The sequence below is a fragment of the Procambarus clarkii genome, chromosome 22 (assembly GCF_040958095.1).
Source record: "Procambarus clarkii isolate CNS0578487 chromosome 22, FALCON_Pclarkii_2.0, whole genome shotgun sequence".
Taxonomy (NCBI): domain Eukaryota; kingdom Metazoa; phylum Arthropoda; class Malacostraca; order Decapoda; family Cambaridae; genus Procambarus; species Procambarus clarkii.
The window spans coordinates 13142452-13162226 of record NC_091171.1 but is presented as its reverse complement, the minus strand read 5'-3'; the positions used below and the strand labels follow the sequence as shown (position 1 = coordinate 13162226).

At 42.7% G+C, this 19775-nt stretch overlaps 1 protein-coding gene across 1 annotated transcript in view; it reads right to left on the bottom strand.

Moving 5' to 3' along the window:
• Positions 1–19775, bottom strand: part of LOC123757506 (endothelin-converting enzyme-like 1) — a gene marked incomplete in the record, with an annotated part of 321501 nt that overhangs the window by 24272 nt on the left and 277454 nt on the right. Inside the window, 2 exon segments of the mRNA XM_069329457.1 lie at positions 1926–2002; positions 2713–2808. Coding sequence (XP_069185558.1) covers positions 1926–2002; positions 2713–2808 — 173 coding nt within the window.

Here is a 19775-nt window from a genome sequence, read left to right as displayed (position 1 = left end):
GAAGAGGTGGAGCCGCGGGAAAACCTCATGTGCGACCACCAAGCCAGCAGGGCTGGAACCCAAGCCAGCAAGTAATGAGAAGGAACATCTGCCGTACAGAAAACTTCCCAATGCCATCGAGCTTGCCCCGGAGATCGGAGACACTGTAGTTCCAATGCGAGACTCATGAGAAGATCCGGAAAATGCCAACTGGCAGGGTAAACCAGGAAGCCAGGAACCCAAACTTTGCAAACCGGGAAAGAACCAAACATAGAGGGGCGGTGCAAGAAGAAGGCAACTGAACATGGACAAAGTCCAACTTAGCCCCTCTATTCAGAGAGAACCCCAGCAACCTCAGAGGCCCAAGACTGTTCAACACGCCTCCATGACACAGAAGGGGCAAAACAGGCCGACCCCACACAGTGACCGAGAAAGAACTGGATCAACACCTCCAAAGGATACCTGATCAACCAGGCTGCATGCAGTCACGTCAAACAGCTTGGGCGACCAGTCCAGCAACGAGGAGGACTGGTCGATGACCGGGCCGAGGGGACGCTAAGCCCCGGAAACACTGCAAAGTAACTGCAAGGCAACAGTAGGTGTCAAGAAGCACATACTAAACCACACAACAATGTGTAACGAGAGGGGCGAGGTAACATCAGGACTATTACATCCCCTGACAGTTAGCACAGCACAAACAAGCGTAAACTAACTTGTACAGGGCTTCTCGCAGACGTCAAGCCCTGATGAGTATGCATGTATGCAGGCGATGAGTCACAATAACGTGGCTGAAGTATGTTGACCAGACCACACACTAGAAGTTGAAGGGACGACGACGTTTCAGTCCGTCCTGGACCATTCTCAAGTCGATTGTGATGAGGAGGTAGAGACAGGCAATAAATAGCCAAGAGAGAGCTGAGGAGGAAAGTAAGGTGTAGGGGATAGTAGTAATAATGAGAACTGCAGAAGGCCTATTGGCCCATACGAGGCAGCTCCTATTATAACCACTGAAGGAGATAGTAATAGGAATAAGAAGAGGATAGCAAGGGAGCATAGGAGAAGACAATGAACAGAAAAAGGGGAGAAGAGAAAGAAAAGGAAAGAGAAAGAAAGATAGAAGGGGTAAGCTTATGTTAAGTCACGTTTGTTAGAAAGATTAGAGCATTTGAGTATATACTGTGAAAGGGAAGAGTCCACAGCAACAAAGCCAGGACTCAAGTTCATGTTGGGTACATTGTGTATAAGAGCCGATTCTATAAGACGGCGTCTGTGTAGAGTAGAGGCAGGAAAGATTATTCTGGAGGAAGACCAATCAATGGGATGATTAGAATCCCTCACATGGCAGAAGAGAGCATTGTTAGTGCTTGCAGACTTAACACTTCTCTTGTGTTCTTTAAGTCTGTCATTCAGTGTATGGCCAGTTTCGCCAAAGTATTGGAGAGGACAAGATGAACAGGAAATAGAATAGACACCAGCAGCATTAGAAGCAGGAGAATGGTCCAGGACGGACTGAAACGTCGTCGTCCCTTCAACTTCTAGTGTGTGGTCTGGTCAGTATACATGTATGTTGCAAATATGCAGCATAAATATGCTGCATATTTGCAACATACATGTAAAACCCAGATAATTGTTTAAATCGTCATGTGACAATAACCTCATGACCCCGTGATTCAATGTATGGCTAACTGCTGTTCAAGGGTTATGGAATAAATTGGTAGCTGCCAAAACCACCAGCAGTTTAAAATCATATGACAAGGATTACAGGGAAGATGGAACACGACGAGCATAACTCGAATCCTGTTACTACCCTTAAGTAATTACACACTGAACATTGATGGGACATTTCATAATGCTGGAGTACATCTATATTACTGTACTATAAATATAAAATAAGTCCACCTTTATGCAGACTCTGCTTCCTACATAAACCCTCTTCACAGCATTACCTTTGTTTATTCATCAATGAAGAACTACAAGTTCGTTCTATGTCCTCTTGCTGCACTGTTACATCTGAACATATACTCTGGAAAAGAAGATGTAAAATTTATGTACAGTATATTAATGCATTGAGGGAAAACATCAATATTTCTATGGCTATAAAAGTTTTTGGTCTGTCACTCGATGCATTGTATGTAAAATATTCTATATCCTAATCTTTTGGCTTGCCACAATCTTTTCTAAGTAAATGTTTAAGAGTATACATCCAGCCTAACTGTGCAAATGACAGCAGCATTTATACATAAATGCATATCAGTCAGTTCTTGGGTTTATCAATAACTGCATAATGGCAAAGCCATGTTCATGAAGAATCATGCACCATAATGAGAATGATAGCATACTAACACACACTAATGCATGTACTATGTAATAGTATTGAAATTAGATAAAATGTAATATATGTAACTACTAGAGATAATTACACAGGGATGACCAAACTAGAGAGATCCTGTATATTTACTCAAGTCTTTACAACCTTCATTCATTTATACTTTACCTAGTAATCACTAAATTTAGGCACAATATTTACCGTTATTCTTGTATGCAATATTTATGTGAACCTACTACATCCAATCCATCTACTGAACAGAAATAGCAAACTCTGCATAATAAAAAAATTAATGAAACCATGCATTTAAGGTCCTTACAATGAGTGTAAACACAAGTAAAATGCGCTAAACAATATTAATGTGACTTGTCAATATGCATTTGCAATGTAATAATTTAACTACTCACTCCAGCATAAGCCATGAAAAATATATTGGTGGTGTTTAGACTCTCAAAGCTTGGATGTTGGGGCTGGGGCTGCAACTTCATCAAGGAGAGGTATGCCTGAAACATATTTACTTGTACAGTAATATTAAATAATTATATTAGACTTGTCTTTATTACTAAGCACACATAAGGAACTTCTGCAGATCTGTCCCCCCCCCCCTCATAGGCAGAGTTGCTTATCGACGGGGTACCTTATAGTAGATAATTGTTTTTATTCTGCTCTTATCTATATGATTGCTAATTGTATTTTTTGCACTTAATTGCTTATTTGTTTTGTTTTTAGCAGTAAGTTACCTATCTCATTCTCATTAGAATTCTGAATGCAATCAGATTGCTGGATTTATGAACATCATGCGCATGATCATAGACCACAGGTTGGCTGGACTTATGACGCAGGACAACATAAAAAAGACGAATCTTGGAACAGGGAACAAAGGAAGAAGAATCAACCCACAAAGCATTCACTAAGGCAGAATAAGTGGCATAATGTAGTGGTGAAGACCCACCACTGGGCAAAATACATGATGCATCCCTGACCGAACCAACCAAAACAAACAACCAAAGGACCCCTTCCGAAAGTTCAGCAACTCGTTCTTAGCCAGCAAAGGAGATGGCTGCAAATCAATACAACACCCACCTGGGCCAACAGAACAAAAACCCTGCCTCCAGAGAAGAGCATAAATCTTTCTGACCCTACAACCAAGCACAATAAAAAAAACAGCATTGAATGTAATGAAATGCCATTTTCTGGGCGAACCTCAGAGGCTCCCTGGAGCTATCAGGCTAATGAGTGATACATTAGACCGGGAAATTAGTCTATGGAGTTCGACCTACCAGGGACTACGAGCCAGAACCTGACCTCTTCAGAGAGGTTGCAGGGAGCAATGACCCTGGAAAACCCCTGTGGTTGGGAGTTTTTTTTTTATCTGCCATCGACCGGAGTTAGGCACCCAGAAAGGTAGGCATAACAAAACAAATCCCACATGATAATCAAAAGACAACTAACAACCAAAAAGAGGTAGAACTCCCTCCAATCACAAGGACACAAGCAAACGTCACACTCCACTGCAGTGCCGCTCGTCCGCACAGCCCTCCCGTCCCCGAGAGGGGAAATGGGGAGCCTCGGACTTCCCCCGCCAGATACTCAGTCATCCATTTCAGAAGCTAAGCATCAAACCCCATGAAAACTGCCAACCAGAGGGAGGGAAGGTTGCCAGGGAGCCTCTGGGGCTCAGCCAGAAAATGGCATTTCATTACATTGAACGCTGGTTTCCTGTGGGGAGTCCCTTCGGCTCCCTGGAGCTACATAACCAAATATAAGGAAAAGAGGGACTTACCCAGGATGCAGCCACCACACACTCCTCAACGCTAAGGTGAGACAACCGACTGCAACCGCCGACCCAAAGCAACACAGGAATGCCCAGAAGCAGGAACGTTAACCAAGTAATGGACAGCCAGGACCTTGTTCAACTTCCAAAATCCACCATGCCCAAATATCAGCCCAAGACATGTTGCCAAACACAGCAGCCAATGTGGGAAACTTCCTAACATCATGGGCACAAGGATAGACCGCAGGTTGGCTAGACTTGTCTCAGACTTGTTGACTTGTTGACTTGTTGGCATCAAGTCTCCATGCACTTATGCAAGCATCTACCTCAGTTTCATTGTAAAATTTTACTCTTAAATCTAATCTTACCCTATTCCATTTATATTTTAAATTTATTTGTATTGATCTATGTCATTTATTGAAATCAATTATTGATCTCATTTTTGTTCTTTTAATTAAGTTCATACTAATTATAAGTTAAAACTAAGCTTAATCAAATTTATTATCTTTAAGATTATTTTACTTTACAATTATCATTTGTCAAATTTTTTTATATATTCATCTTGACAGTCTCTACTGATTTTTTGTTCTCTCCGCCAAACTTGTGTATCCTCCATGGCTATCTAGTGACCTTAATTCTACCTCTAATTGTTTCAATTCTTTGTTTGCTTGCATTTATTGTTGTGTCTTGCCATAATTATTCTCTAATTTAGCAGACTCAATACTTTGTAAGCTCTTATTGTATTGTTATATTATTATATTGTGTTTTGCTATAATTACTTCCTATTTTACAGCAGATTTGTTTTTCATCTGTTCATGTAATTGCTTATCTTATTGTATTGTGACATTCTTTTCTATATTGATATATATTTTCTGTCTATTGTTACTTACAGTGTACCTGAGAGTACCTGTAAGCAATCTACCTCATTTTTCATTTTTGCTCAATTTTTTTTGTATTGCTTAGTCTTGTTTATATTTTTGTTTTGTATATCTATATCTTGTGTTTTGTATAGTCCATGTTTATATGTTTTTTTCTTTAATCTCATTCATTACCTAGGTTTCCTAGCCTAGCCATACTCCCTTACTCCATTGTACCCCTGTAAGCCCCTTTTGTGTTTGTTTGGTACAGTATTGTGTACATTTATTTCTTTTTGTTTTTCTTGTTTTTCCTGCAATCAGCTTTTTTTATGCAGTCAAGTATAGACCCAGAACTTAACCTCTTATCCACTATCTATGACAATAATCACTTTAATGATCTAAATTGCAGATATTTTGCAGCACATGATGTAAACAATGTATTAACTCATAGTCACAATATCTCTGTAATCAATTTGAACGTTAGATCCCTAGGTAAACACTTCGATGATGTTAGTGCCTTGATTGAAGCTATTGACAACAAATTCTCTTTTATTATACTTACTGAAACATGGTTGAAAGATGATACTACTCAACTCTTTAACATGCCTAACTACTCAGCAATCCACAACTGTCGTCAACTTCAGAGAGGTGGTGGCACTGCTCTTTACTACCACCAAGAACTAACATGCTTAAAAGAAATTAGAACTAGAGACTGCTATGGGGAGTATATCTTCGCCAGCTTCAGAGTCAAGGGTGCCGAGTCTATCCTGTCTGTGGGTGCAGTTTATAGAATTCCTAACACTGATGTGTCCGAATTCAACTCAAACCTTAGAAATCTAATACTTGATAACAGACTGAACAAAAACCACCTAATTATCGCAGGGGACTTTAATATTGACCTCTGCGAGCCAGAACACCCTACTGCTGTTAGCTTCCTCAACTGTATGAATTCCTGCTTCCTCATACCCTTAATCACTAGACCTACTAGAATCAATGATAGCACTGCCACGACTCTAGATCACATCTGGACAAATATAACCTCTCCGCTTACTTCAGGTATAATCACCGATAGCACTACAGACCATTACCCCACATTTCTCTTAACTAACATTAGCAAACCACCTCTTGAGTCAAGAGAGATACGTTTTAGACTACACAATGAAACTGCTATAGACAATTTTATAACTGCTACTGATAATGTCAACTGGGAGTCCGAGTTAGGTAACATAGAGGACATCAACCTAGCAGTTCAATCTTTTCTTCAAAAAACTCTTAACCTTTATAATACCCACTGTCCTATGCTTACAAAACAAGTCACAACCAAAAGGCTTAACAATCCCTGGCTTACAAAGGGAATACTTAAATCTATTAATAAAAAACATGACCTTGAGAAAAAGTATAGGTTAGGAATTGTCTCCAAAGAATTCTCAAAGAATTACTCATTATTGCTATCTAAGATAATTAGACGAGCCAAAACTAAATACTACGAAGATAAATTTACCCAAATAAAGAGCAACATTAAACAAACATGGAGAACAATTTCACAAATATTGGGATCAAAGAAGTCTTTAAATAACAAACCGACTCTCCTGTCTAATAACGATGGTCAGCTTTCAGCCTCTGATTCTGCTATTGAGTTCAATAGGTTCTTCTCTTCCATTGGTTCATCCCTTGCTAATGATATTCCATCTTCCAGTACTGACATTAAGGACTATCTTACAGGGAACTATCCCCAGTCTCTGTACCTCAAGCCTATTAATTCCATTGACGTCAATGAGATAATCCTTTCCCTTAAAACCAAGTCTGGTGCCCTTGAGGAGATACCAACTTTAATCTACAAAAAAGCCTCCAGATCTTTAGCCCCTGCTATTGCTTTGCTCTTCAACAAGTCACTTGAACTCCAAACCTTTCCAGATATTCTAAAAAAAGCGAGCGTAACGCCTGTCCACAAATGTGGTGATCTCACAGATGTTAACAACTACAGACCTATATCAATCCTGCCAAACTTGTCAAAAATTTTTGAAAAACTAATCTATAAGCAGCTTTACTCATATCTAGCCAAACTCAATATACTTAGCCCTTGCCAATATGGCTTCAGGCCCAAAAAAAGCACTAACGATGCACTTATTAGTATGCTTAACTCGATTCATACAGCTCTTGATAAAAATGAGTTCCCTGTTGGGTTATTTGTGGACCTGCGTAAAGCTTTCGATACTGTCAACCACCAAAACCTTCTTCTTAAATTACATCATTATGGTGTCAGAGGACACTCCCTACAATACCTCAAATCCTACCTTACTGACAGGCTCCAATGTGTTTCTGTGAATAATACAATTTCTCCCACCCTACCCATCAACATTGGTGTTCCCCAGGGCAGCATACTTGGCCCCCTCCTCTTTCTCATCTACATTAATGACCTTCCAAATGCCTCCCAACACCTCAAACCAATCCTATTTGCTGACGACACAACCTTCATTTACTCCAGTCCTGATCCCCTTGCTTTAAATGCCACAGTAAATACTGAGCTAAATAAAGTCCATCTGTGGCTAACTGCCAACAAACTCACCCTTAACATTGACAAAACTTTCTATATTCTGTTTGGCAATAAATCCTCTAATCAAATAAATCTCAAAATAAACAATACCCAAATTTGTAACAAATTAGATGGCAAATTCCTTGGCATTCTCATTGACCACAAGCTGAATTTCCAGGGACACATTCTAAACATATCAAAAAAAGTTTCAAAAACTGTGGGCATTCTTTCTAAGATCAGATATTATGTACCACGCCCTGCCCTGGTGACTCTCTATTACTCCCTTATCTATCCATATCTCAACTATAGTATTTGTGCTTGGGGCTCTACTACCCAAAATCACTTACGTCCTCTAATTACTCAACACAAAGCTGCTATTAGGACAATATCCAATTCTGGCCCCAGACATCACTCGGTACCCCTACTCAAATCCCTGAATATGTTAGACATTAAGTCACTGCACATTCTCTCATGTGTATTATACATATATAAAACGCTAAACTGTAATGCCAATCCTGATCTCAAAAGCTTCATAGAAGGTTGTAACAGAACCCATGAGCACCACACCAGAAATAAATACAGTTTTAATATTCCTAGAGTACGACTTAATCAAACCAGAAATGCTCTACAAATCAAGGGGCCCAGAATGTGGAATGACCTTCCCAACCATGTTAAAGACAGTACCTCTCTCAACCAGTTTAAGTTAAAAACGAAGCTATACCTAATAAATTCCCTGTAACCTACCTTACCCCTCTATTGTCAACCCATGTATGTTTTTTGTTTTTTTTTTTGTTTTCAAATCAACGCTGTTGTAATGTAATTTTCTGTAATAATTTGTAATTGTATTTGTGCTGTTTTTTCAACAATGTTCCCCCCTCTTTTACCTCTATTTTTATTTGTACTCAACGCATTTTTTTCTTTTTACCCATTAGTTTTAAGCTTTAGTCAGTAGTGTTTTTTCCTGCCCGAAACGCTTTGCGTAATAGTGGCTTTAGGCATTGTATGTACTAGCTCTATCTATAAAGCCAACAAACTTTGTAAAATCTCTTTATGTATGTACCTTTGCCTAAATAAAAATTATTATTATTATTATTATTATTATTATTATTATTACTTAATAACCCTGCGGACGACCTGGGAGACCCTTTCCCTGGAATAGGGAACAAGGGGAAACCGTATCAACTAGAAACACATACCCAGCCACCGAAGCCGAAGTGCACAAAGAATGGCAAAGAGCCGCAACCGGACACAACACATGATGCACCCCCGGCCTGACCAAGCATCAATGACCCAAGGACCCCTCCGGTAAGCAGCAGCCTCACTCTTTGCCAGAAGAGAAGGAGAAGGCTGCAAACGAACAAACTAAAAAGCAGGACTGAAAGAGCAGGAACCCCTGCGCCGGAGGAGAGCATGAAGCTCCCAGACCCGACCCCCAAAGGCCAAGGCCAATAAACAAAAAAAAAAAAAAAAGAGCCTCAGAAAAACAATCTTGAACCGAAGAGGCCACCACAAACCGAGGAGAGGAAAGATAAGAGAGCACCCTGTCCAAGACCCAGGATGGCTCAGGTTGCACATGAGCAGGCCTGAGGTGAAAGCTTAAATGGAATGGGGTATAGGAGACATTCACCCTGAATGAATGGAGCTGCAAGCTGGAGCAGCTCCACCAATGCCGCACGATATGAGGTGATAGTATTAGGCATCAAATGATCGTCCTGAAAAACCCAAGACAGAAAGGACAAGACAACCCAATCCGAAATAGAAGAAAACCTACAAAGAGAGAGAAAATGGCAGAAAGAACGCCAGGAAACTTCATACTGTTGCCAAGACGAAGTTCTCAGATAGGACACCAACGAAGCCACTTGATCACTAAACCAATGGTGACAAACACATGTCAGAAAGACTAGACGCGTAGAGCAGAGAAGACCAAACCAGCAGTATACCAAACTGGACCGATCGGCTGGAAGAGGCGGAGATGCAGGAAACGCAACAGGTTCGCACACCGATGAAGCAGCGCCTGGAACCAAGGCTGGACCAGCCACCAAGGGGCCACGAGGACTTTTCTCCCTTGGTAGGACTAACCGTGTCAGAACCTGAAGCAACAGCGGGATTGGGGGGGAAGAGGTACAGGTAACCCCACCATGACCAGTCCTGCCAAAAGGGGTCCACCGTGACAGCCTCGCAGATGGGGAAGGGCGCCACATAGATCGAGAGACTCCGAGACCATGCCGACGTGAAGAGGTCCATGTTCGGGAGTCCGTACGTTCGGCATAGCCAACGGAAGGAATCGGCATCGACTGTCCATTCTGTAGACAGAGGAATGAACCAAGACAGGACATCTGCCAGGACATTGGACACTCCCCAGATATGAACCGCATGGAGAGCCAAACCCTGAGATGCCAGCAGACGAGCCACTCAAAGCGACCAGCCCCAAAGAGGCAAGGACCGAAGAGAACCCCCCGCGGTTCAGACAATGAATCACTAGAGAACAGTCCGAATGGAGCCGGATGGTCGAACCCCAAGCAACCCGCGCCCTCTGAAGCAAAAGCCAAACTGCCGCGAACTTTCGTACCATGCCCAATGGAAGGACGGACCACATCGTCCCTGGCCGGCCTGGTGAGCACTGGTCACAAAGCTCCAGCCGAGAGACGACGCGTCCGAGAACACGTCGAGTGAGGGTTCGGGTAGGCGCCAAGGCACTGAACCCTGAAAACCCCCAAAACCCCAAAGACGAAGCCGGCGACACAGCAACCGATGCAAGGCCCCTGGGGGACAAACCAAGCAATCGCAAGAGAAGCAGAAGGGGCATCCCCAAATTAACCAGAACAGACGCCTAAGCCAAACCCGAACTCAAACCTGACCCAGCGGGTAGACCAGCACGGCGAAGTTCAACTCCCGCACAACAGCTCGAGCAACCACCGAGAGACACTCTTCCCCCCCCCCCTCCCCGAAGGCGGGACTGCAACTGCAGCAACTCCTCCGGAGGGAGAGACATAGAAGCCGTCTGAGGGTCCCAAACAAGACCCAGCCAGGTCCAAACCTGGGACGGAACCAAATGGGACTTCCTCCAGTTCACCAGGAACCTGAACCCGGCGAGCTGGGAAAGAACCATACTCCTGGCAAGCATACAAGCTGACCGACTGGGAGCCCACACCAGCCAGTCGTCAAGGTAGGCCAGGACCCGAACCCCTAGCAAACACAGGCGGGTCACCATGACCCTGGGTAAGATGAGTGAATACGCAAGGTGCCAGACTCAAGCCAAAAGGAAGGTAATGAAAGCAATAAACCTGACACCCCACCACAAAACCTAACTAGTCCCTGAACTCCTGGATGAATAGGAACGTGCCAATGCACGTCCTTGAGGTCTGGGGATACCAAGACATGCGTCTTCAAAAGAACCCAGACATGAGACAGAGTGGTCATCCGAAAAGAGGGGTAAGAAACAGGTTCAGATGGGACAAATCCAGAATGAACCGCAGATCCACACAGTCCCGTTTCAGCACTGGAAATACACGGGAAACCCACCTAAGGGACGGGGTCATTTCAACCATGCCCAAGCGCACCCACGCCAAGATGACCTGACGAAGTGCAGGGAAAGAAGCCTGCCCCCGCCAGCCCCAAACCCCCCGAAGGGAAAGGAGCCGCCCAACGCCACCACAGGCCAGATGACACAACCAAAAATGCCCATGAATCGTGGGACCAGGCGTGAGCAAATCGAGGAAACCTCTTCCCATCTCCCTGTCAACTGGGAGAACTGCGAAAGGGCCGACAACCCTTACAAGAAGCCGACCACCGAACAGAGCGATCACCATGTCAACCAAACGACGCCGGCTTCAAAGGTTCAGAAGCTGGCACCAATGGCCCACCTCGACCAACAGAACCCTAAGCCCTGGCACGACCCTTCCAAGAAGACCGAGAACAGCTGCCCCAGAATCAACAAGTCCGACATAGGACGACAACAAGACGAAGCCTCCTGCAGAAACTGCATGACCTCAGCCTCTGCAAACAACAATGGACAAAACAGAGATGAAAACTTAGGAGCCAGGGGTCCAAGTGGATTCGAAGGAGAGGGTGAGTACAGCCTGATGGCACACGAGACGAGAAGCAAAGATCAAAGACACTGCCTCCTTCAGGATAGGTGAAAAGAACTTCAACAGTGTGGCCAACGCCCGAGCCACCGAGGACAGCACGTTAGATGAAAGCCCGGTACTCAACGCCTCCACATCATCCAAGCCAGGCAGAAGACAGTTCGAGAAGGGAAAAGATGTGCAAGACCGAAGCCAAATGCAAACGGGTGCACAAATCCTCAGTAACCAAGAATGCCGAAAGGAAAGGAACCTACACATGCAGCTGCACAAGGCCAACATCCCAAGAAAGCACAGGGGCGAACATGCATGCATTAACCCTTAAACTGCGCAAATCATAGATATACATGATTTCAGTGACAAAACCGAAACCGCGCAAGTTATATATATATATTATATATATATATATATGTCGTACCAAGTAGCCAGAACGCACTTCTCAGCCTACTATGCAAGGCCCGATTTGCCTAATAAGCCAAGTTTACCTGAATTAATATATATTCTCTAATTTTTTTCTTATGAAATGATAAAGCTACCCATTTCATTATGTATGAGGTCAATTTTTTTTAATTGCAGTTAAAATTAACGTAGATATATAACCGAACCTAACCAACCCTACCTAACCTAACGTAACCTATCTTTATAGGTTACCTACCTTGAGGCTACCTTGAGGTGCTTCCGGGGCTTAGTGTCCCCGCGGCCCGGTCGTCGACCAGGCCTCCTGGTTGCTGGACTGATCAACCAGGCTGTTAGACGCGGCTGCTCGCAGCCTGACGTATGAGTCACAGCCTGGTTGATCAGGTATCCTTTGGAGGTGCTTATCCAGTTCTCTCTTGAACACTGTGAGGGGTTTGCCAGTTATGCCCCTTATGTGTAGTGGAAGCGTGTTGAACAGTCTCGGGCCTCTGATGTTGATAGAGTTCTCTCTCAGAGTACCTGTTGCACCTCTGCTTTTCAACGGGGGTATTCTGCACATCCTGCCATGTCTTCTGGTCTCATGTGGTGTTATTTCTGTGTGCAGGTTTGGGACCAGCCCCTCAATTATTTTCCACGTGTAAATTATTATGTATCTCTCCCGCCTGCGCTCAAGGGAGTACAGATTTAGGCTCTTTAGTCGGTCCCAGTAATTTAGATGTTTTACCGAGTGGATTCTAGCAGTAAAGGATCTCTGCACGCTCTCTAGGTCAGCAATTTCTCCAGCTTTGAAAGGGGCTGTCATTGTGCAGCAGTACTCCACTCTAGATAGCACAAGCGTTTTGAAAAGTATCATCATCGGTATAGCATCTCTAGTGTGAAAAGTTCTTGTTATCCAACCTGTCATTTTTCTTGCAGTTGTGACGGCTACTTTATTGTGTTCTTTAAAGGTAAGGTCTTCCGACATGAGTACACCCAGGTCCTTTACATTGCCTTTTCGTTCTATGTTATGATTTGCCTGCGTTTTGTACGTGGTTCCTGTTTTTATGTTTTCAATTTTTCCGTAGCGCATGAGCTGAAACTTATCCTCGTTGAATACCATATTATTTTCTGTAGCCCATAGAAAGACCTGATCAACATCTGATTGGAGGTTTGCCGTGTCCTCTATGTTGCCAACTCTCATGAAAATCCTAGTGTCATCTGCAAAGGATGATACAGTGCTATAGGTTGTGTTCTGGTCTATGTCCGATATGAGGATGAGAAAAAGTACTGGAGCAAGCACAGTACCCTGGGGGACTGAGCTCTTCACGGTTGATGGGCTGGATTTTATTTTGTTGACTATTACACATTGGGTTCTGTCAGTCAGGAAATTGTAGATCCATCTGCCTATTTTCCCGGTAATTCCTTTTGAACGCATTTTATGTGCAATAACACCATGGTCACATTTATCAAAAGCTTTTGCGAAATCTGTGTAAATTACATCAGCGTTTTGTTTGTCTTCCATAGCATCTAATGCCATATCATAGTGGTCCAGCAACTGCGACAGGCAAGAGCGCCCTGTTCTGAAACCATGTTGTCCGGGGTTATGGAGATGCTGTGATTCCATGTATTTTGTGATCTTACTTCTTAGCACTCTCTCAAAAATTTTTATGATGTGCGATGTTAGTGCTATCGGTCTGTAATTTTTTGCCTCTGCCTTATTTCCTCCTTTATGGAGTGGTGCTATCTCTGCTGTTTTTAGTATGTCAGGGATAACGCCAGTATCTAGGCTTTGTCTCCACAGAATGTGAAGGGCCTGCGATAGTGGTTTTTTACAGTTCTTGATGAATATGGAGTTCCAAGAATCCGGGCCTGGTGCAGAGTGCATAGGCATACTGTTTATGGCTTCTTCAAAATCTAGTGGGGATAGGGCGACGTCTGATATGTGATTTGATGTTGGTATCATATCCATGAAAAATTCATTTGGGTTATCAATCTTTAGTGCATTTAATGGCTCACTGAAAACAGAGTCGTACTGCTTCCTCAGTAACTCGCTCATTTCTTTGTTGTCATCTGTGAAAGTTCCATCTCCCTTTCGCAGGGGCCCGATACTAGATGTGGTTTTTGATCTTGATTTTGCATAGGAGAAAAAATATTTCGGATTTCTCTCTATTTCACTGATGGCCTTTTGCTCTCTTTGCCTCTCCTGGGTTTTGTATGATTCTTGTAGCTTGAGTTCAATTGTTTCTATTTCTCTACCTAACCTTCTTCGCCGTTCTTGAGATAGGGTGCGACTCTCAAGTTGTTCCGCGATTCGTTTTCTTCGCCTATATAAGGAACGACGTTCCCGTTCCAATCTGCATCTTTTTCTCTTTTTTCTTAGGGGTATGCGGTTTGAACATATTTCTAGTGCTACTGAGCTTATTTTTTCCAGGCACCGGTTCAGGTTTGCATTTCCTAGCTGTTCTTCCCAGTTTATTTCTGTGAAGTCCTGGTTTATTTGCTCCCAGTTTATCAGTTTATTATTGAAGTTGAATTTGCTGAAATCTCCTCCACCGGGAATCTGGACTGGTTTTGGAGGTCCATTCCCCATGGTTGTCAGTACCTCAATTAAGTTGTGATCTGAGTAACAGGTATTTGTAATCATTATGTTCCCGATCAACTCATCATTATTAGTGAAAATGAGGTCCAGCGTGTTCTCTTTCCTAGTTGGTTCTACTATTTGCTGGTTTAAGGCAAACCTATCGCACATCCGTAGCAGGTCATTTGCATGTGCCTGCTCATTTAGGCTACTTCCTGGTATTCTTTCTGATACTACTGTATTAGCCAGGTGCTTCCATTTCAGGTGCCGTAGGTTGAAGTCCCCAAGCAGGATGATGTTCGGAGCTGGATTTGTGAGGTTTTCCAAGCAGTGCTCTATTTTCATTAGTTGGTCTTTAAACTGCTGAGGGTTTGCCTCCGGTGACTTATATACAAGGACAACAACTACATTTAGGATCTCTATTTTAACTATCAGCACTTCCACCATATCATTTGAGGTGTTTAGCAGCTCAGTACAGATGAGTGTGTCTTTGATGTAGAGGCTGACCCCACCCTGAAGCCGGTGTTTCCTATCACATCTGAAGAGATTGTATTCTGGGATCCATATTTCACCATCAAGGTAGTCCTTTGTGTGAGTTTCCGTTAGGGCTGCAAACACTGCATTTGCCTCATGAAGGAGACCATCTATAAAATGAACTTTGTTGGATTTGCGTGTTTTTATACCCTGGATGTTGGCAAATATAAATGATGTTATCGTGTTAGTGGAAGTGCTGGATGCTTTAATTGGTGTTAATATCTGAGGCTCTGGTAAGGAGGCCACTGTGTTTGCGTCCTCTCTAGCATTTGACCGAGTTGGTGGTAGAGTCTGGTCATTTTTAGCCATTCTTCTCCTCCTCCTCTTGCTAAAAAATTATCGCGGTTGATGGAGTAGTGGCTGTTTTCATAGTGGTAGTCTGTCGGTTTTATTCGCCTGGTACCTCTTATATGAAAAGCTGGGCATTCAGCATTGAAGCACTCTTTCCTGTCCAAAGAGTTCTTGCAAATTTCTGGGTGAAAGAATTCACAGCTTTTGGTACATTTACCTGTATTGAGGAGGTTTCTGCACTTTCTAGGGTGATTGTGTGTACATGTTCCATTTATTCTTCCCGATTCCCCATGCTTACAGGTAGCCCATCTCTAATACCAACAGATTTTGGGGCCTTGTTTTGTTTGTTTCCCTCTGCCAGGGACCGCACTCTGCTGCGGCGCCCCCGACACTGTGCTCTGCTCCGGTGCCTGTGACACCGCGCTCTGCTCCGGTGCCTGCGACACCGCGCACTGCTCAGGGGTCCCCGACTCCGTGCCCTGCTCAGGCATCCCCGACTCCGCGCCCTGCTCAGGCATCCCCGACTCCGTGCCCTGCTCAGGCATCCCCGACTCCGCGCCCTGCTCAGGCATCCCCGACTCCGTGCCCTGCTCAGGCATCCCCGACTCCGCGCCCTGCTCAGGCATCCCCGACTCCGTGCCCTGCTCAGGCATCCCCGACTCCGCGCCCTGCTCAGGCGCCGCTGCCACAGAGCTCTGTGCTACAGCTGGTTGTACCTTGGTGTCATGTACAGTTTGTTTGAAGACATTAGAAATTGCTATGCAGGCATAAATTAGTAATTCTCTGTTTTCGGCGGGAGTTTTATCCAGGATTTCCATCAATTTCAAAAAAGTTACATCATCCTTTTTGCAGAGCCAGTACACAGAGTGGTCACTGGGACCATTTCTCCTTGAATTGTTAGTCATGTTGGCACATTTTTTGTGTATGGCTGCTGAACAGAGTTGGCATTGAAAGCTCTGTTGGTAATCTACCTTCATGTTGCATTCTATGCACGTTTTTATCAAAGCCATTTTTTTGAACACTTCTGTTCAGTGGTGATGGTCTTACAAGGTGGGGTGTTGACCGGTGGGGGGTTAGGTTAGGTAGCCAAAAAAGTTAGGTTAGGTTAGGTTAGGTTAGGTAGGTTAGGTAGTCGAAAAACAATTAATTCATGAAAACTTGGCTTATTAGGCAAATCGGGCCTTGCATAGTAGGCTGAGAAGTGAGTTCTGGCTACTAGGTACGACATAATATATATATATATATATAGTTATGTTGTACCTAGTAGCCAGAACGTCGTACTCGGCCTACTATGCAAGGCCCAATTTGCCTAATAAGCCAAGTTTTCTTGAATTTATATATTTTTCAATATTTTGTTCTTATGAAATGATAAAGCTATCCATTTCATTATGTATGAGTAATTTTTTTTTAAATTTGAGTTAAAACTAATGTAGATATATGACCGAACCTAACCAACCCTACCTAACCTAACCTATCTAAATTTAACCTAAACAAACTCAACTACGTCAATAATTTACGTTCTAAATAAAATATAGTAATAATAATTCAAATAAACTAACTGGAAACAATTTATTGAAAATAAAGAAAATATCTCGGCCTATTAGACAAATCGGGCATTGCATAGTAGGCCGAGAAGTGCATTCTGGCTACTAGGTACGACAGTTATATATATATATATATATATATATATATATATATATATATATATATATATATATATATATATATATATATATATATATTTTCTTAGCATCAGGGCTTAATTGAAATAGGAGTTCTCCAAAACTCATTTTCGTACTTTTAAGGTGAAGAAAAGAAGTGATTTACTATAGAGTGTATTACACTTATTTGTATAATTTGCACGACGTTTCGAACCTCCATGGTTCATTCTCAAGTGAACAGATCTTACAATACTAGTTGATTTTATACCCGCATTAGGTCAGGTGATAATACAATGAAGGTGAAAACATGGGGGGATACATAAGGGATAAACATAGGGGCTGCAGAAGGCTTATTGGCCTATACGAGGCATCTCCTATCTAAACACAAAGATTAATCCAGTGTAATTGGCCTGTTATGTTGGACATTGTCTTCTGTGTTGGCATCGATATGTTCTTGTCTTGTCCTTACTCTCATGGTCGGTAGAGTAAATAGTTCCGTGATTTGGGTGTTCATGGTAGGTCGCTCTATTCTTATGTGAATTGCCTCAAGAATTTGTAATCTTCTTGAATCTTGGGTTTTGTCTATTATGCAAGTATTCTTGTTCAACATTTCTCTTGTTAGAGTAATGTCATGGGCTTGTCTCATGTGATTCCTAGGGGCACCAGATTGAAGATGGCATGTCAAACGCCTCGTCAGCTTGGTCGACGTCATACCTATGTACTTACATTGAAGGTTACATCCTTCGTGGGGGCAAGTGTACATGTATACAACGCTTGACTGCTGTAGAGGGTTCTCCGTCGGCTTCGGGCTGTTTTTGATAAGGAGTTCGGAAGTCTTCTTGGTTTTGTAGAATATTATCAGGTTTATGTTTTGGTTAGGAGTAGTGCTTTTTACTCCTTTACGGATTATTTCTTTCATTATTCTTTCCTCTTTTATATGTTCACTGTGCATGGTTGATTTGTAATATAATTTTATTGGGGGTGTTGTGGTTTCTGTTCTAGGTTCTGAATTATACCAACGGTCCAAGTGTCTTCTTATAGCAGCGTTTATTTCCGCGTTGCTATATCCGTTGTTCACCAATACCTGAGTTACTCTTTCAAACTCTCTACTCACGTTGCTCCATTCAGAGCAGTGGGTAAGCGCTCGACGAATATAAGCATTGAGAACACTGGCTTTGTATCTTTGGGGGCACTCACTTCTACCGTTCAGGCATAATCCTATGTTGGTGGGCTTGGTATATACGTTGGTGCTTAAAGAGGTTCCTGTTTTTGTTATTAGTACTAATTAGTATTATTAGAAAAGCCGACAAAACAGCAGTATATGTATTGATTCCTACCCATGAATACATGAACAAAATTAGCGACATCCTAAGTGACGACTCCAAATTTCAACGAATCACGAGGAACCCCGTAGAAGACCTTAAGCGGAAAGTAAACAAAACAATTACAGCAATCAACGCAAAGAAAGGTAGTGTGCATTTCAATAAACTTCAAGGCGACTATGGCTTAGGATATCCCTACGGCAATGTTAAGACGCATAAACCAGGTAACCCACTACGCCCTATAATCAGCCAAATACCAACCCCAACTTATCACCTGGCAAAGAAACTCAATGAACTCCTAACTCCATACACTCCAAGTAAGTTTAGTCTACAATCATTAGCAGATTTCCTAGAATTGATCAAATCTACCCAGCCCGATGGAATCATCGCTTCCCTGGACGTTGAATCCCTTTTTACCAACGTCCCAGTCGACACAACCATAGGAATGATACTGGACAGAGTATACAGAGACGAGAGCACCCCCAAATTAGACATACCTGAGCCACACTTGAAAAGTCTTCTTGAAGCATGTACAAAGGAAGCCCCTTTCATCAGTCCACAAGGAGACATGTATTTACAAATAGACGGAGTAGCAATGGGCTCCCCCTTAGGAGTTTTATTTGCTAATTTTTATATGGGAACCATCGAAGATAGGGTCTTCAGTAGCAGACAAAAACCAACTGTATACTGCCGTTATGTAGATGACATATTCGTAATAGTAAAAGACTCAGATGAACTAATTGACCTAAAAAGACACCTAGAGAGAGAGTCAGTACTCCGATTTACACATGAAAATAGTGAAAATAACAGTCTGCCATTCTTGGATGTACTAATAACAAAAACAGGAACCTCTTTAAGCACCAACGTATATACCAAGCCCACCAACATAGGATTATGCCTGAACGGTAGAAGTGAGTGCCCCCAAAGATACAAAGCCAGTGTTCTCAATGCTTATATTCGTCGAGCGCTTACCCACTGCTCTGAATGGAGCAACGTGAGTAGAGAGTTTGAAAGAGTAACTCAGGTATTGGTGAACAACGGATATAGCAACGCGGAAATAAACGCTGCTATAAGAAGACACTTGGACCGTTGGTATAATTCAGAACCTAGAACAGAAACCACAACACCCCCAATAAAATTATATTACAAATCAACCATGCACAGTGAACATATAAAAGAGGAAAGAATAATGAAAGAAATAATCCGTAAAGGAGTAAAAAGCACTACTCCTAACCAAAACATAAACCTGATAATATTCTACAAAACCAAGAAGACTTCCGAACTCCTTATCAAAAACAGCCCGAAGCCGACGGAGAACCCTCTACAGCAGTCAAGCGTTGTATACATGTACACTTGCCCCCACGAAGGATGTAACCTTCAATGTAAGTACATAGGTATGACGTCGACCAAGCTGACGAGGCGTTTGACATGCCATCTTCAAT